Genomic DNA, 18068 nt, shown 5'->3' with positions numbered 1-18068 from the left:
ACGCCTCTTCGGAACTGTCACACGGACGGCCATCTTACAAGCCTTTCGCCCGACCGATTATTGCTAGGTGTGTTATACCGGCAACACATGTTAGCTATACGCGTATATACGCAGCTTTCTTTTCCTACGTCAGTCAGTTCGGCCGGTCACTCGTGGCTGAAGGCTCGTGGGATCGTGATGCGCCGCGTCGTCGTGAATTAGCATACGCGCCGGCGGCGTGCAGGGCATCGGCTTTCGCGTTCTTGTGTTTGTTTTCTCTCCCGCAGAGGGGCAGCTGCAGCGTGTTTGAGTTGCGCAGACTGACCGGCAGCTCAGTCGGATAAGCTAACAAGCGAATGAGGCCAGTAGGAAAGAGAGAGAGAGGGGGTGAAAGAGGCTGGGAAACAGCCCTCCTGAGGAAGAGGTCCCCGCAGGGCCTGGCGTTCTTGGTAGACATTCGGCGCTTAGCGGTAATAGCGCGTCGGCGTACACCACGTGCGCGCGCTTTGTTCGACATGCGAGTCAGCGGACCGTGCGTTGTCGTCCGGCGGGTGCCCAGGGTTGTCGGAATCTGTTTTGGTGAGCGACGTGAAGTCTTTCGTTTTGCGCTATAGCTCCCGCGCGCCTTTGTTTTATCAGTGCGACGGGTGCGTGCGTGCGTTCAGTCGTGCGACACGTTAGTTGAGCAGCGTGCGACACACGTTGGGCGAGCGGCGGCCAGGGCTGCTCCCTGACTCTCTGAGCAGCCTCGATTCCGTGCCTCGTTTTCGTTTTGCTTCGTTTAAAGCTTCCTTCGTTACATTTTTCGTTGTGCGCTCGAACATGTCGGACGGTTATTGGACGTTAATGGACGGTCGCCGGATTGCGGCGGATTCTACGGCCCGTCGAGCGCGAACCTTGTTTTCGTGAGGGGTTAGTCATCCGGAACGCGAAGCCGGGCGCTTTTGACAAATTCAGTTATTCTGCGGCGTATTTCGTTGCAGAATAACTAGCAATCGACCGCGTTAGGGCAGGTTCAGAGCTGAACCAGACGCTCGCGAAAGAAGAGAGAGAGAGAAGAGGAAAAAGACAGCGAGTGTCCTCTGCACATTTATGAACTTTGGTCCATTTACTGAAATCACGGAACGTGCTAAAAGCGCTAAAGGTACATTTTGCACGCACCATGTTTGCATACAAAATGCGTGCCACTCGTTACGTTAAACTCTTGCAGCCTTTCTGGAAGGTATGGGCTACCTGAAACTTTTTGTTTGTCTGTTTGTTTGTTCCGAACTCTTGCAGTCATTCTGTCGTGCTACGTCTGCAATGTAACCGTGAGTAATCCAAGAAGATATTTTCGTTTGGTTACGATGCTTACAAATAGTATTTAGCGAAGGCCTCTTCCGAACAAAACGTTCGAGCTAACTTGGTTTAGAGGGAGATTGTGTATACAGATGGTTGTGGAGCGGACCGTATATCTTAGTTCATTTCGATGCTTTGGGAAGCTTTACGTGCACAACGTCAGCGGTGAGGTCGCTTTTAAGCGCAGGACTAAAATACGTTGCATTCGGGATTTGTGAGCCAGAAAAGACGAGAAAGGATCGGTTTGGGGAATTTCCCTGCTCTTGGGACAAAAGTGATTCGCACGCCTTATAGTGTTCGTACGCAAACTATTGTTCTGTCTGCTACATTTCTTGTTCTATATTGATTCGAAAATTGTGAGAAATGGCACAGTTAACAATGAATAAGCAGCAGACCACTGGTAATGGAGGGGCCCATCGTCTAGTCCAAAAAGATCGGCTGGCGAAATGCTCAAAAAATCCCTTTTCAGTGACCATGCTTTTTAACTAAACCCTTTCTGCATTCTTTTGACCATTGGCTCAAACGCCGTAGCACCGATGTTACCATCGCCAGCCAGGAATATACCGTTTGACAGTGATTGATAGAGAAGAATGCACTTACACTTCGATGTTTTTCTTAATGCTAGCAACAGCTAATTTCGCAGTCATATGTCGCTCCACTAAAACGAGGTTACGCTGTACATGGCAATCTACGAAAGACCTTCTCTACCTCCCTCCTCCTTTTTTCCTCGTTAAACAGACAATAAAGCGGACGCTACGTAAGTAATTCCATTCATACACATTTCGTGCTTATGTTCATGTGCGTGCTCCGTTAACAAGTCCTATTTTACGTGGGGATGTTAATGTACGCGTATACATAGGGAATCACATGCGGAGAGAGCATACGTGAAGCTATTGCTCTTTCATGACACGTCATTGTTTTTCCTTTTGAATGTGAGAAGTGTACAGGAGTAGATTTTTCGCCTTAATATTTTATTTCAGTTATATGTTAAATTTAGTACTCAATCAATATTATCATCGGGCTTGTGGTATATTTACAAACCTCGCAAAGTGTGTGTGAAAGTTACATCGCCGGTTATAAAAGAGAAGAAAGGGGATTAACCGAGGGGCCCGATTTTTATTAGTCACATTAGTCATATTAGTCGCCTGCAGCAAGTTGTTTTTCATCCAGTTTCATTTCGATTGATTTATCGTTTCTTTATTTAATTTATTAAGCGCAAGTAATTTCCCCTATGTTGTCCTTGGTGTCAGTGTTTGTTGGCTTCTTATGATATCGCCGGTTATAAGAAGCATGAATGAGAAGCAGAGGACCTAGTCTCTTGAACTGTGCGTGATAACCCGCTTGTCTATTTATAATCCAGGGGAAGTCCAGCGCGTATAGATAGTTTTCTTTTCCTCTGTATGAAGCGCCTCCTGTGAAAGACAGTAGTTCTTGCCGACGTACGGTGGTCGGTGGTTCATGTACCGACGTGCTCCCCAGTACAGTAATAGCCTTGTCACGAGGGTGGGTGATGAGTCAGCATATTACAGTAGTCTGCCATGAAGTGAGGGCGTAATCGCTTACCATAATCTCGGGGCTGCTTTTCCATGAAGTAATCGGTGTGTTTATATCAGCGAGCATAGCGCTTCCACTGGGACAGAATATAAACAAGATTGCAAAAGCGCTCTTGCTACTAATGTCTCGCTGTGTTATGATACTTCATCGGTCTCTCAGGCCTTTCCCTACTGGATTAGGAAATTGTGTGACTGAACGAGAGGGGACAAAGAAGCGCGTAATTCTCGAACTTAATTACAACGTGTGACACGGACCATGAGTACACGCACAAATAAAAAGTGGGAGTGGAACGATGTGGAACAATGGTAGACTGTTCCAAAACCCGTGCTTTTTTAACGCAAACTACAGAAGCACACGTGACTTGAAAGCGTGTTCTTTACGATTGCTGGCAGTACCCGTGTACATCTTGATCGTGCTTGTCTGGCTATGTGCACTAACTGACCAATTGTTCTGCGCTCTCATATACGGGTCTTCATGGTATACCTAAACTGAGCTTACGCCGTTCATGAGCTTAGGCATGTTGGATCCTGGCGATGTATGTATAATAGTTATTGTACAAAGGGCTCTTCATCCGAGCCGTTGTCGCTAAAGTGCCTCTCTTGTGACACCTGTTACTCTGAAGCAGCACATAAAGCACGCCGAATCATGGACATATCAATTATTTACATTTCAGGGTATGCTGGGTGTCGTTACATGTGCCTAACTTAATAGTAGGCATAACATGCTTCCATCAGCTTTAGTAGGTGGCCTCACGTGGAATACAGTCTCGACCTTGAGGTAATTGGAAGCAAATTAATTCTTTGTAAGCAAGCGCAAGTCATCCGCTTCATTCATCGGCAGCAACATGCGAACTCTTCCAACTCTTGACGTACTGGTAATCCAAGTATCGTCCAAGTGCACAGGGCGTAAATTTATGTCTGCTAGAAGGCGTGATTGATGCAACCTTCTAGAATAGTGTAATGGTACGTGTTTAGGTTGTAGGCAACATCCAACGTTAAAATTTAGCAGCCAGTTGTGGTGATTACAGAGTGTTTTTCGTCGTACAATGGGCTTTACAAGTGACGGGGGAATTTGGAAGTTGAACACAATTACGAACACGTTGGTGCGTGCCACTGCTTCGACTACGGCGAAGTAGGCGCTGGCGAGAACAGCACAACACGAATGGCCAGGACGCAGGCCTGGCGGGTAAGGCATTCGCGTCTCCGCAGCGTCTCAATGACTGCAGTATACGTACGACTTCCAATGATTGAGTAAGTCGTCGAGCCCTATACAGGTGCGACGACCATACTGCTAGAGCCGTCACAGCTGCTGCCTCAGGCGTTTCCCTCGCAGGCATGTTTTCGAAACTGAGACCTTGACGCACAGGGAGAAATCATGTGAGAAATGTTGCGTGCGACGACATATGTTGGTAATTAAATAATGAAGCTATTTATGCCAACACCTAAGCAAGCGTTAATATAAAATAGGACGGCATTTATTAATAATGGGCAATTATCGCTAACCGGTTCTGGTTTGTGTTGGCCTTCTCTAGTCGTGGTGTTCGTTTCTGATCGCACCCAGGCCAACTGCCGTCGCTTCAACCTGTGTGCTCTATATTGGTTGACCTTATCGTATTGCATTCTTCTGCTGTTTCTGACATGCTTATCTCATTCCTCCATTAGCCGAAAAGCTTTTCCAAGAGGTGAGTGCATGAATACCTGTCCAGTGGTGGGCTTCACATCTTGTCACGGTGTCACTGCTGATTGCCCTTTCTGATTAATATGGCAGGTGTATACCAAGCTATATCGTAAGTATACCGGCAATATTATGGTTTCGCGTTTGTAATGTCCTTGTAATAAAACAAGTTCAATTACAAACGAACTCATGTTTACCTCCGCATCCACGCTAGCTAAGGTTACACACGAATTCCGTTTGAGAGTGCTGTGGCATTAGCGTAGGGAATAAACTTTGTATGAGCTTTTAATCAGGAGATGTATACCACATGATATAAAACACAGAATGCATACTTGTTACATATTTGGTGATAATGCTTGTCATTTAGTAAACGCGTGCTTAACGGAAATTATATTTACGCCCCACGGCAACCCAGTGGCTATGGCGTTGTGCAGCTTAGCTCGAGGTCGCGGGTTCGATGCCTACCATGGCGGCCGCATTTCGATAGGGGTGAACTGAAAGAACGCTCGTTTACACAGGTTTAGGTTGCTCGTTAAAAAAAAATCCAGGTGGTCTAATTGATTAATCAGGAGTCCCGCACTACGTCGTGCCACGTATTCATAATTTAATTTAACTTACAATCTCGAGTGAACTTCTTTTTAGATGTATGAGAGTAGACGTTTGACCAGCTTAGTGTCATTGGCCTGTTATTCATTACATAGAGGAGAAATTGTCAAATGAATTTGCTTGAGGTTTAATTTATAATAACATCCTATCTTCTATATTAATGCAGATTGTAACAGATTGGTATAGATTGTTGCAGTTATTGCTTGGGAAATCATAACGGTAGTTCGGGAAATTACTCGATGCAAGAACAACATAACATGGATGTAAGCAGACAAGCATACCATGCCAACACTTTCTTTTTTCCCTCAGGATTCTACAGATTTACAGACCAGTACGAGGTAAGCACCAGAGACGCTTGCTTTCTAAGGCTTTTCCAACTCAAGTTATCCAATAATTGAACAAACTAATGTCCTTAGCTAAATACGTTCGTCTAGGAGGGCATTAGAAAATATATTAAACTTTCATGCATCAATTAAAGGCCGGAAGTCAGTCGTTAAATACAACACATACGGTCAGTGCCAAGCTGAGCGCATCTTGTTACCCAAATCTTCAACGAAGAAATTTATTCAGCACCTACGACTAATTTCGCTATTATTGTGACAGCCGCTGCGCTAGAGTAGTGGCTTTGGCGTTGCCCTGCCGAACTCGAAGTTGCGCGTTGGATCCCGGCCGGGGCGGGCGCAATTCAATGGGGGGGGGGGGGGGGGTGAAACGCAGGAACGATTGCGGTGTTTAGTTTTAGGTGCACGCCAAAGGGGGGTAACACCGGGCGGTCCAAATTAATCCGCAGTCCCCCGCTATGGCGTGCCTCGTAATGATATCGCGGTTTTGGCACTTAAAACCCCCTAACTTATTTTTTTAATTCTTGTTACGCAGTCTTCTATATCGGAGGACCTCTTCAAGAAGCTGATCAATCGTGAGTATATACACCGTTGTATTCTTTTGACCTCGTTTTGCGTTGACGTCAAACAGCTACTGAACATCACAGGCATAAATCCTCGCCTGTGCTCTCTCTCTCTTTCACACACAAACTTTCCTTCTTTTCCTTTTCTCTCTCTTCTTTCTTAAGCTGTGTAAACTGGTGCTGTGCTGTGTCTTAAGCTGTGTAAACTGTGTAAACTGGAGCGAATTTGTTTTCAGTCTTGAGAAAGTTCGGTCTCCGGCCGAAACGTCGACAATGAACAGTCTTTTTTAATAAGTTCATCAACTTCTCAATTATAGAATTGCGGCAACCATATATAACTTTGCCTTGAAGTTATGCATACGTACACACATACATACATACATGCATACATACATACATACATACATACATACATACATACATACATACATACATACATACATACATACATATATGCATACATACATACATACATACATACATACATACATACATACATACATACATACATACATACATACATACATACATACATACATACATACATACACAGTACGATTCATCAAACGCCGCCGGATACTTGGCTAACCGCGTCATTTTGAATGCGTATAACATATCTGGTTCTTTTTCTTCCCGTTATCTCTTATATTCCACGTCACCAAGGCTTTATCATCATGGCAAAGACCCTTGAAGTAAGTACGTGTTTGGTGCCGTGCTGTCTCGCGCACACATATGTGCCGCCATATCTCAGAATAACTTAAGGCCAGTGTATTAACTATATGGTATAGTTTTATTGAATGAGCTACGCGTGCTAATGTAAGAGCACCCGTTATCTGATTTGGCCTAGTGGACCACTCATAGACAAAGTGAAGTCGTCGCCAGTGACAAACTATAGGCCAACGCGCAGCATGACGGAAACATGCTTCTTAAAGCAAAATTTCGCAACTACGTAATCATTTAATTACTTTCTTAATTATTTACCCACAACCATTGGTCATTGAAGCTGAGGAGGAGCGTTCAACTAATAGCGGCAATGATTCAATGCAAGGTGGCTACGAACATCACTACCGCATCGCAACAGCTGTGTGTCGAGTAACTTTGCGTGTTCACAGCATGCGGTCCCCGATATACACCCATTGAATACAGGCTGACTGGCTGCTTCGTTTGTTTTCAGGGGTTTCTGCGATCAAAGTACGTCATCAAGGTAACGTTTTATACATAGTCAGGATATAGACACTACGACATGCTATACTTATAACACTTGTGTCAAGTTTATGTAGTACTCTATCATGCAACTTCTAACACTTTCACTGAGTCATTATTTGTTTTTTTACATACACGCACTCTCATAAATTCCAATAAGAAAGACCTGTTTGTTATTTCACTTACTGCCCTTGACTATTTCTACTTCACTCGCTAGCTACATGACAGCTGCTGGGACACCGAGGCGCTCTAAGCCGAGCTATCGGTGCCTAACTTAAATAAGCGCCATTAGGGCATTCACCTCGAACACAAATACAAGCTCGCTCGTTTGTTCATACGTCTATGCTCCTTCTCGAAGCGTAACTTGAAAACACTCGTTTGTCATTCAGAACTCCGCGTGCTTGCTATTGTCTACGAGTACGCTAATCGCGCAAACTCTGTCACTCGCTGACAGTCACGGCTGCTCAACCTCTCGAGTGCTTCTGGGCTCGATCACACTATCCTGTCTCTCTCACTGATACGCGCATATGGATCATCTACACACACAATCTATCAAGTCACGTGCTCGATCGCTCACTGATTGATACAATGATTCGCGCTCTCGCGTGCTCGCTGACGTGCACTCATTGAGTAACTTCATTATTAACCCATTCATTGGGACGGTGGCCCAAACACTCACGTTCCCATCGAGTCCCACTGTGTCGTCACGGTGGCACGGCGGAAGCGAGTCGTCACACTTTCTCTCACTCGCCAGTGCAGTCGCACGCACATTACACTTTTGACATCGCCTGCGAGCCACTTCTTCAGTCAATCTCACGCACTTGCTTTCTCTTATTACGAGGCAGATCAACCAAAGGCATTAATTTCATCCGCTAGTTCTGAGCGTTTCTTTTTTCTTCTCTAGATTCCTTGCCTATCCGCTATGATATCCGAGCATGCATTATTAACTCATCGTTTCCCACTTTACGATAGGGCGTACGCCGTAGTAGTGCCCTCTTTCCAATCTACAGCCTTCCCGTGAGAAGTGAGTATAGCTTCACTATTGTCTTCGCCTTCACTCCGAGCTCCGTGCTCCGAGCTTCATTATGCATTGCACAAACAAGACGCAATTGACATTTCTGAAGTCGAGAACGTGTGTTTTCTGCTTTTCCAGCGAAATATAGTGTTGACGACGTAAGCAACATTTCATACTTTCTAACTAAAAGTAACAAAGCTAGTTTGTCTTTGGTCCCTAAAGACCTCGCCGTAATACTTCCCACTTTTATTTTGCTCCACACCGTTTTTTCTCGCCCTGAAGGTCAACCGCAAGCTTCTTGGTGAGTAAAGGTGAACAGATTTTAACACGCTAACGTTAAGGGCCCCGTGTCGAAGAAAATTCGGTGTCGGCGTCCACCGTCGGCGGCGATGTCACTCAAAAAATGTCATCCCGAACCATAGTCACGCAGGCCCTCAGTGTAGCGCAGAGGCGTTACTGAACTAATTGAATTCCTGAAAGTAAAATGCATCAGAAAATGCGTATACTGTGACTTAAACACAACCTACAGACATGATGGCGTGGGACTGTAATTTGAATAGGCGAGAAAATAATTTGGATATAGCAAGGAAACATTATTTTGCAACGCGGAAGCTCACACACATTACCCTTTTTCCTCGCTCACGGGGTATAAGCCATTGCACTGCCCTGCGCTGCCGCTGGGATCGGCCCAACATTGTTTTCAATGGGGCCTTGTGTCACAGAATATTCAGTGTCGGTGTTGGCATCAACGGGACTCGATAACGCTATTGCATTCCGCTTTTAAGAGAAGCTTTCGCTAGGGTGCTCCTTTCCAAATACATGACAAAGGAGAATATGTTTTTCTCGGCAACGGGGGGAGGGGGGGGGGGGGGCACTGCGCCAGATTTGACGACATTTGCAGCATTTGAATGAAAAACCTAAAATCTAGTGACTGTTGGTTTCGAATTTTTGAATTAGTTCGTCAATTGTTTATTAAAAATTGACAAAATCTCAAATTTTCAGACAACGAAACTATCAAGTTAACGACTCTGTAACTCAGCAATGAAAAATGATATCGCAATTCTGTGAATTGCACCTTATAGTGTATCTAAAGTGGACAAAAGTGATATGTCAGACATGATTATAAACAAATTTAGTAATATGAAAATGCAGCTTCTGCAGAACCCTTGTACACAACGTAACAAATTCACGTAAGATAAAAAATGACATACTAAATTTGTTCGCTTTCATTGATCTAATGGATGCCGTTTTCAGAACTACGATATCTATTTTTGATACAGAGTTATTAATGTGAAAACTTCGTGCTTCTATTCTTTTCAAACTTATGAATTTTTGAAAATTCTTGAAAAGTCCGCCAAGTTTCTAGTTTTTTGCAGCTCTGAAATGGTTCCTGTTCTTCTGTTACCATATGTATATATATATATATATATATATTTATATATATATATATATTCTCATTAGAACACCGAAAAAGTGTGCGCGATTTCTTCTCATATATTATCATTATTTTTGTTTCCCAGATTACTTGAGCACACTTGCTCAACTCAGGGTAAGAAACCACGCTTTATTAATGTCGTTTTCCCTGCACTGCCATAGCGAGGTGACCTTCAATATTTAAAGAGATGATAGCGCATGATAGCGCGTGATAACATTAAGAAAGGAAGCAATGTCGGGGGGGGGGGGGGGACAGATATATAGATAGATATCTTATTTTCAGGAAAGGCAGAGAGGTCCACCTGAACTCGTGCACTCTAATCTGGCACTTTGCACATAGAAAAGCGAGAAGGGGAGTGATAGCGTAGTGATGAATCATGATGAGGAGAAGGAAAGGAGTGGATGCGTAGGGCGACTTGTTAATATGCAAAGAAATGGGAATTATTGCTTCGGTACACTGTTCACAAATCTCCTGTTACGTGAGTGGCCTCTAGGATTGGTCATCGCTGCAGTTGTTATTTTGTTATACCGTCGGCTTACACGGTGACTGCTGGGCATTCGGTCACCAACCGATAAGGAAATTCTCTTATGTGTGAGTAGTTTTGAAACCCGGGCACTGCGTTTTACTTGTATTGTACACAATAAAAAGATGGCTGTGCAGCTTGTTTGTGCGTGAGACTATGAAAACTTCAGTTGATAATTTCATGCCAAGAATTCCATGGCAGGTGCAATATTGGTGCGCGGGAAGCATTCTAACTTCACATTGGCCACCGCAGTGGTCGGTACCCTACAAAAATGTGCAGGCTTTTATTATGCAATTAAAAGAAAAAGCACTCCCTTTAAATCACGAGCAAATGCATAAAAATGATGCCATCCAATTGATTGCAGCAGGAAGTTTTAATTAAGAGAAAACAGTGGTATTCCTTACTTTAAAAGAATTGCGCAGATACAACGTACTGTTGGAAACGAAGTTATGCGAAGCATTTTGCTTCGTTGGCTATGGCTGACTATGGCATCGACCCTGCCGAGACGCGCCTCGGCAGGCTCTCTCTGACTTACGCGGTGACTTCGAGCAGGCGCTTATTGTGGAGCTCGGACATGGTGGCAGTAAGAAAGAACAGCTTCCTTAGCTTCTCAATAATTGCGAACACCGTTCCCCTTCCTCCATGCCCGTAAAATACCCAAGTAATTCGCCACCGCCAAACTGCTCAAGTAAACCTCTCAGCAACGCAACGTCAGAGTTGACGCATTTATCGATGAAGCTGCTGTCTTCCGAGAGCTTCTTTGTGAGAGCCGGGAGCCAGTTGGCCTGCACGGGGCGGGAAACTTGCTTCGGAATTGCTGTTCGTGCGGAGGTGACAGCCGTCGGTTGTTCCGCAGCTGACCATACCAGGATCCTCTTGCGCGCGCCAGCTGTCTCGGCGCAGGTGGTACGCGAGAATCAGAGGCGAGAGCCGGGTGACGGAGTTCGAATGACGACAACGCCGCGACCACGCCGGCAACGCGAACATGAGCATATATCCAGTAGCTCAGATTGGTAGGCACCTCCAGCCCCACCAGAGTAGGAGGGTATAGACAGATAGATAGATAGATAGATAGATAGATAGATAGATAGATAGATAGATAGATAGATAGATAGATAGATAGATAGATAGATAGATAGATAGATAGATAGATAGATAGATAGATAGATAGATAGATAGATAGATAGATAGATAGATAGATAGATAGATAGATAGATAGATAGATAGATTTAAAGTCCCTGAAGTTGGCAAAGAATGCTTCACAATAAAAGTTTCGTCCTGGAGAAATTCTGTTATTTTGGGGTAAAACCAGGAACCACCGTCTGACCGCAGTCTCTCTATCAGCTGAGGTAAGCAGGTAGTCGTGGTCTTCAGAATTCCCGAAGAACCTCCTAATAAACAATAGCATGAGTTTGCCTCAAAGAAATGATGCAATCGAGAGAACCACCTCTTCAACACTTCTTCAAAGACGTATTTGAAACACTATTGGTTAAGCGTCGGACCTAGATGTAACGTAGGTGTGTGACAGGCATGCAGGCTTGCCAGTCACAGAATCTTGATGTCGCTTTTGTCTTGGATACCTGCAGGTCCAGCGCGTCGCGCCAAGCGCCGTGGTGGACACTTTTGACAAAGGTTCGTGAAAGCGAATTATATCGCTTTTCGCTTTCTGGCGATATAAAGCGGTAGTAGGTGAACCGTACACGATGAGTTTTGAAAGAGGCTACACTCTGTACAAACATCATAATCTGTTACTTTGCTTATACAGGTCTTAAGAACTGGCATGCATTTCACGCGTATCGTTTCACAGCGACGAACAAAGAGTCATATTTATGACGTTACACATATTACACAGTAGACATATTGTAAACGCTAAACAAAACAACCGTCACGAGTACGTTACGTGTCCTGCTTCACCCGTGTCCTGCTTACGTTTCACTTCACAGCCATGTAGCTATGTACACATCGATCGAGTTGCTTCACAGCCACATGGCTGACCCAGAATGTATTCACAATCGCATTTTGTATATGCTGATGCATTCCGAAACAATCATCGTGATAGACAGTAGCGGCCTATTTGAGCCTCACATAGGACAAATGCTTGCCCCAGCGTATTTGGTTACCTCTCTTCATGGCATAGCCGATTCTATCTTGTATCGCGAAATTTCTTAATCAGAATTCCAATCCAACACTTTTTCTTAACCTCCCAAGCCCTTAGTACGGATGAGATGGCGCGGCACGACAACGTTGACGTGAATTTTTTACTGGAAGACCGATATTTCAGGGGTGGCTTGCGCATGGGCCAGAAGTTAATGCTCACCGACACAAATGTCAGGGTATTCGTCGCTTGCTGCAAATGGTCGGTCCGATTAGACAGCATTTACGTGTACCCGGTCAAGTCGCTGGGCCCAGTCAACCTGTTGCTGTTGGTTATTAAATAATGACATCATAGGAAAATAGGCTACTGTCCCATACATCAAAAAACAAACACCAGTGATCAAGAAAATTGATATATAACACTCCCTGGACTTATCTTGTACACACGCGAAAACAGCCAAGTGGCCGGAGAGATGTCAGCACGGTAGCTTAATTGATAAGGCACTGCAGGCGTAATGTGAAGAATGTGGGCTCGACCCCTGTTTGCGGCGAGTTAACTTTCGTCCCCTATCATTTTGACTTCACCCAATAGTTTCTACTTTAAAATTAAACAAAACGATTGCCTTACCCTGCGTGCTCTCTCTGGCTTCATTGTATGTCAGTCCGTATAATTGTACGGAGAGAGAGCGAAGGCTAAAAGAAGAACTCCAGTGTCAGTCAGTGTCTCTTGCAAGCTGGCTGATCTGGTCCAGCCCGCCTCAGTAACAGAGGATAGCACCTGCATAAGGCTAACAGGCAAAAGTCAGCCACACAATCAGTGACCGGACTCTAGATTTTGACACATTCACGAGAAAGCATCGAACGCAGGACGGTCACAGAATGGGACAAAGACGCTAAATGTCTTCTCACACTGTCTTTATCAAGTTAGGCCGACAAAACTGGCAAGGGGTTCTAGTTCCGAAACATTCTGATATGAACGGGAACGCATACGTACGTTGTCGCGGAATGCAGATACACTCAAGAAGTATAATGAGCTGACGTGACACCCCCTCCCTCGTGTTTGCTAGCATTTCTCACAAATTGCTAATGCTTAAAGTAATCGTTACCATACTTAAGTTGATTGAGTTGAACCATTTGATAAAGATTGCAGACGGTTACACGTGAACACACACTCATGCACCTTTAGAGCGCAGCTCTTAGGCGCCCGTTCCTGCCGCGAGCGTCGGCGTCGGCGTAACCAAGCGAACGAGAACAACGAAAGATGAAAGCGAACGCGGAGCGCAGCGGGAGGATGCAGCGCAACCATATATTGCAACCAACATATTGGTAAAGAGCGGACACTCCCGTAGGTTCCTGCGGCCGAGCTACTGCACTGCCGCCAGCGCCCTGAGCGGCTGGTCAGACCGTTAACTTTGTCTTCCGAGATTGCACACGCGTGGTTTAGCTCCGTTTCGGTTTCGATTCTGGTTTAACTCCGGTTGCGAAAATGTTCAATACGTCGTCTCTAGTGGATCGCAAGAGTTTTAATATTTCATTTTTAAGCATGCCGTACAAGTGGGTCTAATAAACTCGCGGATCGCTAACATTTTACTGGAAAAGCCGCCAAGCTTCTCGAAGAACCAGCAAGGCTAAACAGCCCATGCGGATTACAAAAGTAATGCGATCAGGGTTCTTTCTATTGCAATTCTTTAACCGTTTTTGAGCCGCTTTTTTCAGTGGCCCACAATAGGAAGCAGTGGTTTATTCTTTTTTTATTGTTTACATAGGGAATTGGACAGAAAGAATATTGGATCACACACTTGATAAATGCACAAACTACAAAAAGAATGTTTTAGCAATGCAAAGCAGCGCGTCAAGTGAAAGTGGCACTTGGGAACCGGGCTAGGTGCATGCAGCGTGCACTGAGGTAAACAACCTTCACAAAACGAACCCAAATAAGCATTACACTGCTCGGGCCGCGCCAAATGAAACGTTTCTGTGATGGTACGGGTAAGCCACATGTAGCAAGTTCTGTTCTATAAACTAAAGGTCTTGCGAGTGACTTCTGGAAAATTACTTGTTGGAAGTAATGCAAATATTCGTTCGGAAAAGATGGGTGCAAAAGCAAACGGGTGGCTGCGCGGTAAACGGGTGCCACGGATCAGATGCTATGCTAAACGTGTAACATACGCTCACCCAGCATAACAAACGTCTTGCTGACAATGTTCTTAACGCAAGAGGCAGCAAAATTATCTCTGCAGAAAAAAGAAAACACCTTACCGCACGAGCGAGGCGACGCGTGGAAAAGCGCGGTGGGGTGGGCGTAACCAGCGGCACATGACGTCAACGTCTCTATGGAAACGGGATGCGTGGACATAACCCCACAGACGTACGATAAGATGTCTACATCTGAGGTAAAGTGGAAGTGCAAATCGCTAAGCCGCCTGGCGGGTGATCAGACCCTTAGGGCCGATTTACGCTCGAGCCGCCCATCGCCGCAAGCCGCACCGCACGCTTGCGGTCGCGCGAAAAATTGCACGTATCCAGCACTTGTGCACAAATTACCATTTACACTGAGTGCACTGTGTATACCTTACACATTGTAAACCGAAATTCGTGCGCAAGTGTTTGATACGTGCAATCTTTCGCGCGACCGCACGCGTGCGGTGCGGCTTGCGGCGATGGGCGGCTCGAGCGCGAATCGGCCCTTACTAGATCGGCCGCGAAACGGCTCGAGTGCCTGCTCTTTACGTATGTAAGGAGGGGGAAAGCGGGGGGGGGGGGAGGGTATGTAGAAAAGGGTGACGAGGAAAGCGGTGTGGCGGGACGACCAGGTGTGCGGCCAGCGTGGAAACGAAGCGTTGGCGTGGGCTTCGAACCCGCTGGGAATGCGCTACTTCGCACGCGCCGCCACCGCTAGAGAACGATCCGCGCGATCCCGTGTTCACGCTTTCTTTCGGAACAATGAGTGACGCAAGCGGTGGGAATGCTTATGCTGCCGCTGCTGCTAAACGAGCTGCCCGAGCAGAGGTTCAGCGCCGCCGCCGAGAGGACCTTGTCGTTCAGAATCAAATTCTTTGCCACAATATATCGCAAATTAAGAACACCTAAACAGCTGCGCTAGAAATTCGCATTAACATTTATCGTCGGTGAATTTTGTTTGTTTGAATTTTCTTATGTCGTAAAGCAAAAGCCTTTACTTAAGCAAACTAAAATTTGGCCAAAGTGACACTGCGGGAAGAGTACAGATGATTGCACCACCAGGAGTTCACTTGTCTGGAACTGTACCGAGGTTATTACCTGCAGACATTTACGTACTGCTTTTTTTGCCGCAAATAACGAATATTTTCCTTATTCTGGAAATCAGAGTAGTAAATTTATTAGCTAGGTCACATTGCACGTTTACAGTATGATCTCATGCCGATGATCTTGGTCTATTCCTTGAAAATACGAGTTTCATTGTCAATCACTCCTGTCATTTTCAGTTTACGCTGCAGCTATGGACAGCATCATGGTGAGACCCGATGTTCCTTAACTAAACTTTTAATGGCTGCTATAGCCTTCTACCTAATCCGCCGTGGTTGCTCAGTGGCTATGTTGTTGGGCTGCTGAGCACGAGGTCGCGGGATAGAATCCCGGCCACGGCGGCCGTATTTCGATGGGGGCGAAATGCGAAAACACCCGTGTACTTATATTTAAGTGCACGTTAAATAACCCCAGGTGGTCGAGATTTCTGGAGTCCTCCACTACGGCGTGCCTCCTAATCAGAAAGTGGTTTTGGCACGTAAAACCCCATAATTAATTAAGCCCTCTATCTACGGCTACCGCCAAGAAAATTTCTTCCGGAAGAATAGCATATGTGCCGTTCACCACTAGCGTCGCACTTTCAACTTGGAAGATACTTTTTGTAAGTGCGCAGTAGGTCACAACGCAATTTTCAAATCATGATTTGTGATATAAAAAGAAGACGATAAACAGAGGGCATTACTTCCCTATACTTAAACCGATTGTGATAGCACATTAGTAGATAGCTATACGGAGTAAAGACAGTAGTTTTATCTATAAACTTGTAGACATTCGCTTACTAACTTAATTAACAATCATATAGTATGTAAGCGCGACTGAATGAGGGCGTAGAAAGTAACAGACACACAGGGACAGCGCTGTCACTGCGTGTGTTTCTTTCTACGTCCTCGTTCAGTCGCGCTTACGCATTCTATCATAGATTCAAACCAACCAGCCCACCAACGTGTTTTAACTAAATTAACAAACACGGTTTCACTCGCGCGCAGGTAAACATGAACCCATGTCGTTCGATGAGCGCGGAAACTGGCTATCATAATGCTGGAGCGAGGCATTGCGGCAGCAGGCAAGCGAATTGACCATCATGCATCTCTCGCTTCAACGCGAACGAAACGTCGAAAGCACAGCGCATAAGAAGCTGCCGGCACTACGCGCATTTTGCAAACATTGCAGATCGCTTTGAAGATGAGGCCCGCGCGGGCGCGCCGTAAGCAGCAGCTGCCATTCCCTCGCCTCACACACGCTTGTGCGACAGGAGAGGGCGCGCTTCCGGCCCGTCTTCCTCGCTCGCACACGCGAGATTGACCCCCGTTCGCCGGCTCAACCTCGCACGCTTTCACTAGTACATACAGCATATGGCGCACGCCCTTGGACTTTATACGGAACCTCACAGCGACGGCGAAGGCAGAAATGCGCCTGGAGTATCCATATAATTGATATCGCAATAAAGAGTGCTTGCATTGCAACTTCAGATTCAAGACAGGCTGTTGCAGTTTCCGCGACAAGTTGTTTGGCTATGCACCCAGTTGTTGGGCAGAAATATCAACGTGCACTTCCAGTCGGCGTAATGGAACTTACGTCAGATTGTCACCCAGCACATTTCCTTTAGCTTAAAGCGTAGTTTCTGTTAGAAATGTTCGTGAAATTAGATAAATGGTTGCCCAACTTATGAAAACCGCAAGGAAAACAATTTTTCGAACAAACACCGTCGTGTTAACCAAGCAGCGTGGGAACTTCCTCCGTAATTTTATTGTTTCTCCTAGCTCTGCCGCCTGAGATTGGTACGCTTAACGTTTTCTCGTTGACTTACTTATAACTAGCTTCTCATCAAAACTGCACTTGTGTTGTGTTGGCATGATGAAGTTACCTCCTGCAGACTCAGTCCTATACTTATGCGCTCACTGAACACTGCAAACATATAGAATGGGTCTCCTGCTTGCAATTTCAAAGAGGCAGTTGGCGCGGCCACCCGAGAATCTAAACATCGTCAATTTCATTGGATATTCTCTTTCTTTATATTTTGCCATAAAGTGTTCTTCCTCTTTCTCACTTTTCAGAGGATCCTGGATGACTGACCAGCGATGTGCAAGGAGCCCTTGCATACCATCCTCCGAGGAAGCAGTAATGTGCAGCACCATTACTGCTTCTATTACTGCATGTCGAAGCAACGAGGTGCCACGTTTTCATTATCTGGCATAGTACACTGAAGTGGCACTCATTCAACGTATTCCCGCCTCATCACTCCATGCGTACTTGCCTTGCTGTTAGCTCGCCAACATATAAGAAATATTATGCTGAAATTCAATGGTATACATTCAGACCACTTGTGGAGCGATGTTTTGCCTTTTTGGGGCGCGCAGACTGCATGTCTCAAGAGCACGGACTGAATTCTCAAAGGCTTTTGTTCGTAAGTGACACCTGCCATTGCTTGGCCGCCTATGCTAATGGTATGACCCGCTTC

The 18068-nt window shown here is 45.5% G+C and overlaps 1 protein-coding gene across 1 annotated transcript; it reads left to right on the top strand.

Moving 5' to 3' along the window:
* Nucleotides 1–264: 264 nt before the first annotated feature.
* LOC126522526 (uncharacterized) lies at nucleotides 265–17825 on the top strand. The gene is made up of 16 exons (XM_072288531.1): nucleotides 265–558; nucleotides 1258–1289; nucleotides 2056–2074; nucleotides 4533–4552; nucleotides 4639–4657; nucleotides 5461–5489; nucleotides 6028–6067; nucleotides 6719–6747; nucleotides 7230–7259; nucleotides 8231–8282; nucleotides 8412–8431; nucleotides 8556–8574; nucleotides 9794–9822; nucleotides 11818–11863; nucleotides 15790–15818; nucleotides 17665–17825. Exons 1-16 carry the CDS (start codon nucleotides 336–338, stop codon nucleotides 17680–17682), a joined length of 654 nt encoding a protein of 217 aa, XP_072144632.1. The 5' UTR covers nucleotides 265–335; the 3' UTR covers nucleotides 17683–17825.
* Nucleotides 17826–18068: the final 243 nt, after the last annotated feature.

This window comes from Dermacentor andersoni, chromosome 6, assembly GCF_023375885.2.
Source record: "Dermacentor andersoni chromosome 6, qqDerAnde1_hic_scaffold, whole genome shotgun sequence".
NCBI lineage: Eukaryota > Metazoa > Arthropoda > Arachnida > Ixodida > Ixodidae > Dermacentor > Dermacentor andersoni.
This window is presented reverse-complemented; position numbering and strand designations above follow the sequence as displayed.

Excerpts from the sequence above, each read along its gene's own strand:
- LOC126522526 (XM_072288531.1), top strand. The coding sequence starts at position 336 with ATGAGGCCAGTAGGAAAGAGAGAGAGAGGGGGTGAAAGAGGCTGGGAA. Across the intron at positions 7,260-8,230 it reads GATCAAAGTACGTCATCAAG|GGCGTACGCCGTAGTAGTGC; the intron begins GTAACGTTTTAT and ends ACTTTACGATAG. Across the intron at positions 11,864-15,789 it reads GGTGGACACTTTTGACAAAG|TTTACGCTGCAGCTATGGAC; the intron begins GTTCGTGAAAGC and ends TGTCATTTTCAG.